At 34.6% G+C, this 10,349-nt stretch overlaps 1 protein-coding gene across 1 annotated transcript; it reads left to right on the forward strand.

Moving 5' to 3' along the window:
• Positions 1-719: 719 nt before the first annotated feature.
• Positions 720-9,779, forward strand: LOC107021367 (cytosolic endo-beta-N-acetylglucosaminidase 1-like). The gene is made up of 11 exons (XM_015222012.2): positions 720-1,309; positions 1,664-1,801; positions 2,242-2,351; positions 2,512-2,623; positions 2,706-2,813; positions 3,509-3,621; positions 4,415-4,496; positions 5,173-5,253; positions 6,003-6,058; positions 7,955-8,090; positions 8,730-9,779. The coding sequence occupies exons 1-11, from the start codon at positions 809-811 to the stop codon at positions 9,471-9,473; spliced, it is 2,181 nt and encodes a 726-aa protein (XP_015077498.1). The 5' UTR covers positions 720-808; the 3' UTR covers positions 9,474-9,779.
• The last annotated feature ends 570 nt before the right edge of the window (positions 9,780-10,349 follow it).

Here is a 10,349-nt window from a genome sequence, read left to right on the forward strand (position 1 = left end):
GAAATTTTGTATATCATGTCATATTCCATCAATAGTAGTGTATGACTTTGGTTCCTAGTCAATGCTAGTGATCGAACACTAATGTATTCTAAATCATAAAAAGACTTTAGAAAATACACACCCGATTTTGTGAATATAATTCCTTGATTCTCATAACGAGATCAACCAAAACATGATCTAAAGAAAAACTAAAACTCAATCTCAATTGGCTAGAGTCTCGTGCTGATAACGTGTTGTAAAATCAAACTCATATCAAGCAATATAAGTATAAAGAGAAGAAGACAAGATATAGAGATGAAGAAGAGAAGTTTTCTTCTATTCAAGTGTATTCTACAAAAGGTGAATGATATCTCTATTTATAGAATTGAGATATTACCCAAAGGCTACCATAAAAAATGTCCAATTACTAGATACGTAGTTATCCACCAAGGTTGATATCACCTTAGAATTATACATACATGAATTCATCATAGTTCTTGAAGTAATCAAATGGACAATTCATAATTTAATGGATTTACAATGTTAATCATATTTATATGAAAAAATGTAATGTATTATGATTTTCTTATTTAAAATATTGAGTTTATATAATTTAATTTAATTTTAAAAAATTAATCAAAATCAAACTTTTGGAACTTAAAGTGGAAGGAAATTGATTTTGGAGGATGAAATTCATTTTATACCGAAACACACGAGTATAAATTAAGGAAGAAGAATAAAAGTTCAAATATTGTGATTCCCACGTCAACTCTTTTCCTCAAGTCCCACTCCATTCCATTTCATGAATTCTTAAATCTCCATTTCTCCCATGACATTCAACTTTCGCTCTTACTTCAAATCTCACCATCCTCAAACCCTAGCTTCCCTCAAGTCTATTCTCAATTCCCTCTTCACTCTCCTATCTAAATTCAATCCCATGGCCGCAAATCAAAACTCAGTTCATCCTTCCGATGATCCTCCGCCGTTTGATCCATCAGAACCTTCGATTCCCGTATCATATCCACTCAAAACACTGGAAGAACTTGAGTCGAGATCCTATTTCGATTCTTTTCACTTCCCCTTCAATAAGGCCTCTGTGAAGTTGCCGCCTTACGCCGCCAATGAACTACCGAAACGGCGTAGGCTTCTGGTGTGTCACGATATGGCTGGAGGATACCTTGACGATAAATGGATACAAGGAGGGAATAATCCTGATGCTTATGCTATATGGCATTGGTATTTAATTGATGTATTCGTCTATTTTTCTCATTCATTGGTTACTCTACCGCCTCCTTGTTGGATTAACACTGCTCACAAGCATGGAGTGAAGGTATTACAATTAACAATATTGACTCAAATTATGTTTTTACACTTAATTAATTTATTGATTCAAATTATGTTTTGTTTTTCTCGTTTTACACTTAATTAATTTGGTTAACTTCTTTTGAAACAAGACGAGTCTATCTTTAATTTGCTAACTCATCCATATGTCGATTTATGCGATTTACTTCTCCAACTATGTTGAATGAAACCTTAATAGAGACAATGATTCGTACACGACTTCAACTAATTTGGGATTGAGTTGTAGTTGACGGATTTACTAATTTCTCTTAAAGAGTTATTTGTCTACTCTTCAAACACCTGAGTTTCTGCCTGTATGGTCATTTCCTCCTATTGTTATAAGGTATTGGGAACTTTTATCTTGGAGTGGGATGAAGGGAAACGTATTGCCAATAAATTATTGTCATCAAAGAACTCAGCTCAGATGTATGCAGAGAGGTTAAGTGAGCTTGCTGCTGCTTTAGGCTTTGATGGCTGGCTGGTAAGCAATTGATTCTCTTACATTTACTAATCACAAAACTTGATGCCATATCTTTACACTCTTAGCATGAAATTTCTTGATTTTCTTAATTTTAGATATGCCTGTTAGACTTGAAAAGTGAGTTTTTTTAAAAAAATAATATTATCCTTTTTTGTTGTCCTTTTTGGAAGAAAAATCTTGAGAAACTTTCTCTATATCAGAGGAGAAAAAATAGTTTTTTGGTCAACATCATATTTGGAAATTGAAGAGTAGGACAAATTTCTACAAAGTAAAAATCCATGGTAATTGGTGTTTGTGAAATAAGGTGAGTATAGTCATACAGTCGTAACTGCATTCTGGTAAAAAATCATTGAGGAATAAGTTTATTGCGTCATAGTTCTTTGCATAACTATGTCTTATTCCAGAATCCTTTTTTTCTTTTTCAAATATCTTGCTGTCAGGTCAATATGGAAGTTTCCCTGGATGTCGGGCAAATTCCTAACCTGAAAGAATTTGTCAGCCACTTAACTCAGTCCATGCATTCCCTTGTACCTGGATCTTTGGTCATATGGTAATATCATGAAAGAAAACCTCTCTTCAAAGTTAAAAGCAGCGTAGTTTTTCTTTCTTTCTGCTTGTGGATCTTTGATCCCATGGTAATATCATGAAATAAACCATCTCTTCAAAGTGTAAAAACAGCATAATTGTCTTTTCTTATGGCTATGCTGCAGGTATGATAGCGTCACAATTGATGGGAAACTTAGCTGGCAAGATCAACTAAACGAAAAAAACAAGCCCTTTTTTGATATATCTGATGGTATATTTGTAAACTACACTTGGCGGGTATTTTCTGCTAATTCTTAGTTCTCTTTTTTTCAGGTTAGTAATAATAATTGCTAAAGGCTGTTTTCTTGTTTACTTATAGGAGAATTACCCTAAGCTTTCAGCTGAGGTTGCTGTTGACAGGAAGTTCGATGTTTACATGGGAATTGATGTCTTTGGAAGAAACACTTGTGGTGGTGGACAATGGACGGTGAGTTTGTAGACCACGTATGGGAAATAAAAAATTAACACCTCATCCTCTATGTTCATGTCTTGGTGCTAAATACATAATGCATATCATCATTCTCTTATTTATCTTGTAAGTTAATGTTTTATACTGTTTGATATTGACAGAAATATTTGAAAATTTACAGGGTATTCTTGGTTGAATCTGTTTTAGTAAGAAGTCCTTCCTTATTTGTATCTTTGATTATTCAAGGAGAGAGAATTTGGGCCTGTTACCATATTTATTAATAGATTAAAAGAAAATCTGATATTCGACCGAAAAATGTTTGTAACCAGTATTTTACCTTTACTATGAGAGTAATTCTTTTTCAGTTAGCTAGGTTCTTATCATAGACTATAATTGGGACCAGATGTAATAATGCTGTGAGTAGGCAATTAGGAGCTGTTAAACCTCAAAAATTATCAACTTTCTATATTACAGAGTAATTCAAAATTGACCTTCTGGAAGGAGGATGCTGATTCTCTGATGTAAGGTTTAGTATCAGTGTCTTTCTTAGTAAGTAGTTAGTTTGGACAGTTGGAAATAAAATACATTTCATTGTTAAAAGCATACTCTAGTTTCACCTTTCATGTAGGCTGTGTTGCCACTTCTGTTTTCTTAAACAACCTGTTAAAAAGAACTATTCACTTGTAAAATTATCTGATCCTGTTCTTATGCAGACAAATTTGGCACTTGATGTGATTAAGAGGGATAATGTCTCAGCTGCCATATTTGCTCCTGGATGGGTGTATGAGACAAAACAACTACCTGACTTTCAAACTGCACAGAACCGGTCCGGCACTGCCTGCCATAATATCTCTTAAATGCTTTACTCTAAAAGAATGCGTTTACAGATTTCCACTAAAGATTACTCTTCAGATTATTGTTCAAGATTCACAATATTTCGATATCCTGATTTCCATGGTTTAATTTCTTTTCATGTGCAGAACACCCTCTGCACCACTTGGATATTCTCATGATTTTTTAGTTATTTGAAAAAGAAAATCCCTTTTCTTTGTTTGGTCTTTCCTTGGCAAATGATAAACCACCCTGCTAGCAATATGGAAAGATGAGGTCCAAGAGATTAGTTAAATTGGCAAGGCAAAAGTGGAAGTCTCTCCATTTCTTTATATTTTTAAGCAACCAAGCTGAAAATGGATGTCTCTTCATTTGAATCTATATGACATATTTTGTTTTAAAATGTCTCAGAAAGTTTTATGCACTTCCAAAATGATACTACTGTATAGAAGTTGCATTCAAGTAATTAGAGTTTCTCGCCATGAAGGATGCGTCCCTTGTGAACTAAAGTTTCAACAGTTCAATTCAATGTTTTTCTTCTATTACTATGCTATCATATGCAATTTAAAGTGATTTCTTAGTTTCTGTTTCCAATCAAACTATGTCATATAAAATGAAACAGCCTGATTGTATGTCTCAAAGCTGTGTTGAATATCAATATATTACCAGATTTTGTAAATACTGCTGCATAGTCATATCTGCAATTGATTACACTGCTCTGTTTGGTTATCAAAAAGTAGTATATGCTTGCTGTTAACCATATCATTATTAAATGCTTTAACATGCAGTTGGTGGGCACTTGTAGAAAAATCATGGGATATCTCACAAAATTACCCCCAAATTCTTCCGTTCTACTCTAATTTTGATCAGGTATGTTCTGAGCTTGTTTGTTTTTCATAATATTGTTTTCTGCTTCCTTCATCTTTTTACAAAATAAAATGCAGATTTATTGCTTGTATCTTCTACCTACAATGCTAAGGTGGGTTGTCTTCATATGATCCTTATCTCAAGTACTAGTTATGTAACTTATGTTTAACTTTTTGTTGAATAGCTCACTTAGAGAAGTACAACCAGCATGCTTAGAAACTTTTGTACTCTTACTAGAAACATGTTTAACCTGAATTTCAAGAAGCAAATAATTATGATTCAAGAGTGAATAGAAGAGTCTAGGCCATTACCGTGGTTCCTGCATGTCGGAGAGGGAAGGAACTATGTATGTCATTGTATATTAATTAATTTGATTAGCAACACGGATAAAAGCATGATCAAATGGTCCAGTGTGAAACTTAAAGCTGAAGACGCCATGTAATGCATAAGCAGAAAGGTGTCCTTAATTACAATAGGTATCGGATAAAATTGTCATGTACTGAAAGTTAATGGGAGATGCAAGCAGTTCCCAAAAACAAAAAGGGTCCCCATCTTGGTCCAAAGGTGCTTCTATGGCTTTTATGAATAACAGGGAGAAGGCTGAGGCAATTAAAATGTTTTCTATTCAAAAATTCTATGAGGTGGTAATGGCCACTAACATCCATGTTATCATCATCAGGGTCATGGTTACCAGTTTACAGTCGATGGAAAGCAAATGTCACAGACTCCTTGGAACAACATTTCTTCCCAAAGCTTTCAGGTGTCTTTCCGGATTTTTTTTTTCGAGCTTATTGTTATTAAATGAAGTAAAAGTATAGCATTTGTCAGGAGTTCCAATTTTGGAGAAATTTCTGTTTAATGTAGTTGTCCTCTAAGATCTAAAACAAAGCATTGAACTCCAATTTTTACATGTTACAACTTACAATAATTATAGACAATTTCATTGATTTGTCTGGTGCACAGTTCCTACAACTAAGATGTATGTTCATATCATCTCATGTACTTTCTAGTTTTACATAATGTTACTGTTATCGTCAAAAGTATTCATGCAATTAGGCACAATATATGGAGATACAGACTGTTTCAGTAATTTCTGAAACCTTTTACAGAGGCATGTTATTCTTGTCCTCCGTTTCACGGGGATGTCTTGAACTACATGATTTGCTCTTCAGATTAATTTTTGAAAGGTAATAAGTTAAATAGAGTGTAAGTGACTAGAACTGACAGCACAACTAGTATTTCCTTGTTATTCCCTACTTGAATTTGTCTAACACCTTGTGAAATATTTTTCTTGAGTTTTGTTTGCAAAAATTCTTCTTTAACCACTACACAGTAAAATAATTGAATATCTGGTAAGAGTTGTCGTTTGCAATCTACGTAATTCTTAATATGTTTATGAGTATACTGATGTTATTTTAGCTCTTAGATTCTATACCATGTCATCACTAAGATAATCCATCCCCTTTTGCAAACTTCTCACCCTTTCTAACATATACACATTCTTCTCAGCCTTTCCTGAGGTTTTCTGGAGAATCAACTGGAGGGAATCTAAAAGTTGCTGTTGAGTAAGTTTCTGTGCTTATTACATTTAGTTTTCGATCTTCCTGATAGTCCCTTGTTTCAGTCTGATGATCTATCACATGTAAAGTCTTATTTGAAGCATTTGACACTTAAATTCTGGAGAAAATGGTTTAATATGTAAATCTTTCTACATAAGCCATCATAAATACATAAAAATGCACAAAGTTGGACACCAGCACATGTAAACTGTAGTGTCTCTTTGCCCTCTGTTCTAGATTAGAAATTTTTGTGACATTGGTGAACCTTAAATTGTCTCTCTCTGAGACCCAATGCAGTTTGTGACGGCAGCTTCATTTGAGATAACCAAACATTCCCTTTGTTTTCATAGTTTATCAGTGAAGAATCTTAGAAATGCCTATTTATTGGGAATGTTAAAGCCCACCAGTTCAGCAACTCAGAACATTGGAGAATTTAACCAGCAATTCAGCTGAAAGCTGTCTGGTTTTGCTATCCTGCTATTAGTAGGTTATAGCAGTTCCTACTCTTTAGTTCTCCTTAATGTACCTACATTCTCTTTAACAGTAAGCACAGTTATGCCTTTCAACAAAAATATTTCCCTATCTCCAACTACCTTCCCATTTCCAATCACCTTCTTTTGGGACCCCGGGTTATCATCTTCTTAACAAACCCAGAAAAATCACCTTTCCCCTTTTTCTCTTTCAGAAAGTTTTTAGTCCCTGCAATCATCAAATCTCCTATTAGCTATTCCCTCACTGGAAAATCATCTGTTATTTCTCTTTTCTTTTGATTTCATTGAAGATCATAAGAAAATAGGACTTTCACATCTTCATTTAGAGGGAATCAGAGGTACCTTCATGTTTGTAGGTTGAAGGATATATAAGCAGCATGCCTATCCTTTTCTGAGTTTAAAATATATTTTGCTTTTTCTTACTGGTCACGATCAATCACGAGGAAGAATACCTCGAGACTAGAGTTGAATCCTCGTAACAGTCAAATCCCACACAGCACCCGTCCATCTCATAACCCTTATATCTACCATGTAGTAGGTTACAGAACCCTGTATGTTTTTATATGTAAACAAATATCCTGCTCTACCATTAGATTCCATTTTCACCTTCCTTGCATATCACTTCTAATGATGGCTTATGTTCCACCAAATCCATGGACCATGCCTATGGTTGATCATTGGGAACTTGTATCAAATATATCAGGTGTTCCAGTTGTCGAATCAAAATAGCCTCAATCACTCACCAGAACCTTAACCTCTAGAATTGGAAAACAAAACCAAGGCTTGCTGCAGACTAGCACCCAAACAAATAGCACCAAAAGAAAAAATTGGAGCTGCTCACTAACCAACAAAAGCAGCCTTAGTTTCCCATAGAAGACTCACTAGAAATAACCAATCAACATATGAGAATAATGTGCCAAACCAGAAACACAAATTAATCCACCGACCGGAGACAGGTCGAGCCAAAGCTTAGACAAAACAATGCAACTGGAGTGGATTCTCAAAGAACACGGATAAAATAGACAACAGCGAGAAAATGTGGAAAATTAATGATAAAAATTTTTCTTCAAATAATGAATTGGAAAGGGTAGTTAGGGGTGTAGATAATGGAAAGAGAAGTGGGTAGATTGCTGACCTACTAGGCTACTACTTTCATTTGGTATGATAGCAAAATATCCTCCCTCTCTCTCTCACACACACACACACATAAATATATATATATATAAATATGTGTGTGTGTGTGCGCTCGCACGCTTACGCGTGTGTCTATATGTAATGCATGTTAACATATCGGGGCTTTATGTGATTCCTTTTTTCATAGTAGCTTCTAGCTGGTGTGCGTTTCTGTTCAATGATTTGATTTGGGAACTAGTCATCTGTATTGGATTTGACCAATGCATGGATGTTGCAGTATCAAGGAGCCATCTTATAATGGAGGAGGGAACCTAACATTCAATGGAACACTTGAGGGTGATTTTCAATTCTCAGCAAGGTTGTTTGAAGGGAAGCTTCTGTTAGCAGATTTACCTGTTCATTTTACATATTCCGTAAGCCACTTTTTTTTTTTTGGGTAACTGGTAACTTTATCTGTAAGCCACCTTTTTCTTTGGGATAATAGTTGTTGCAGTTCCTAATTGTTACAAATCACTTGCAAAGACATACTGATAATTTTCACCAACCACAGAAATCCTTTTACAAAGATTTGTTACCTCTCTTGTGGAGGGGATTTATACTACCTAAGGCCAGTTGTTTAGTGTTCACCTGAGAGTAGTGCTGTGTTGTTATCTCAGGATCCTGTAATAAAATTCTCTAGGTGATCTAATTTACTCAACAAGAATAAATACATTACCTTACTCTAGGACATTGAAATATACAGGTTTTTTTTCTAAAGAATGTGTACCTTTTCAAGTGGCCAATGTCAAATACTGACTTTGAATTATCAATTTCTACCCTTAAGGCCCTTACCAAAAAATATCCTAACCCTAGGGGCTGCCAGTAAATTACTCTCTTTTTTTCGTATGGACTCATCCTTCTTTCCTGCTTGGTGAGTTTCCTGAGATATATTACCCCTCCAAATGGCCCAACTTCTGCAGAGATATGAAAAGTTCATGTTGTGATGGTATACATGTATGTTTGTTTCCCTGGTTGTACTTGTTCATTTATAATCTGTTACGCTTATAATGCAGGTAAAATCAAATGGAAGCTCTCTGTTGGGCTTATCTCTTGAGTTCACTTCTGCTGCCGCGGAGCAAAAATCAGTATTACTTGCTTCTTCGGGTGATTCTTTGCTGACTATGAGTCGTTTTGTTAGACATTTTGACAATGTTATAATGCCTCATCGTGTTACTAAATTAGAGAGTGAATCATCATGGGTCATACAAGAAAGTAGTATATCAATGGAAGGATACACATTAACAAAAATCCATGCTGTATGCTATAAATTAAGACCTGAAGTTCACAAATCAGAAAGTCAAGGTAAAACCATGGCGCTTTCTCCATCAGAATATCATGCAGTGCTTGGTCATCTTGCAATAAATAGTTTGACGCTGAATTCCGACTTCCCACCATCAACTTCATGGCTTGTTGAAGGTAACTTCACTAAATTGTCGTCTTCCAATTCAAATGGCTCCAGGAAACTCAATGTCAAGCTTGATTGGAAATTGAAAGGCGGGAAGACTCACCCTTTCCCTAAGTATAATATCTACGTCAAGAAACAACCCGATCTCTTAATTGCAGAATCAAATGGATCACTTCAGCTAGTCCACGAGTACCTGGGAGTTGCGGTACTTGAAGCATATTATGTATCTGATCTTGTAGTTCCCTCTGGCACTTCAAGCGTTACATTCATCATTCAAGTTTGCAGTCTGGATGGATCTCTCCAAAAGCTAGAAGAGTCTCCATCTCTTGATTTAGATGTTCAAGGTTCTTAAATCTATAAATTAAATTGTCAACTGTTCCAGGTTGGACTAAAATTAAGTGTTGCACATTTAGACGTGATGCAGAATAATGTGGTTTATGTATGCAGATTGTTGTATCTGTACAATAATGTATAATTATTGAACGTGCGAAGGCGGTAATCGCGGAAATTCCCTCTTCATAATGTTTGATATTGCAGTATCAGGTTAACAGTTAAAGGCTTGATAAGGAGAGTTATCAATCAAAGGTGTATTGTAGTGGAATTGGTACACCATGGTTGGAACACTAGTCTTATTTGGAAATTATTCATGTTTATGAAATGGTCATTTTACTTTAGAATTAGAATAAAACAATTGAATAAAGTTCAAAAGGGCAAGTTCTCACTACATCCTAATCCAACTTCCAAGGCTTTTTTTTCTTTTCAACTTAACTACTACACAAATTATTTAGCGGTCTTTTATTAAGAGAAAATAAAAAGATATCAATAGAAATAAGTACAAACAAAGAGGGTTAGGTCTTACTTTACAAGGCTTGGTCAGAATTATAAAACATTTAAATAGTTGAACCCTCTAAATTGCGAAAAGCGATACTACATTAATTGAAAGCGATACTACATTAATTGAGATGATACTAGTTGAAAGAATACCTTTTGATTTGAGGAAAAAAGTTGCCAAATCACCTTTGAGTTGTAGCACATGATTATTTCTGTTAGGATTAAGAAAGTGTGTGTTCTTTTAAACTCTAAATGGTTAATACTTAATAAGATAACTTAGATGAGCATAATAAAAGAAGGAAAAATTATATAAATTAGTACATTTTAAAAAATAATTACTGATTTAGCAATACTTTTTGTTTATTATCATTTATAGCAATGTTTTGTCAAATCTGTA

Source organism: Solanum pennellii, chromosome 6 (assembly GCF_001406875.1).
Source record: "Solanum pennellii chromosome 6, SPENNV200".
Taxonomy (NCBI): Eukaryota; Viridiplantae; Streptophyta; class Magnoliopsida; order Solanales; family Solanaceae; genus Solanum; species Solanum pennellii.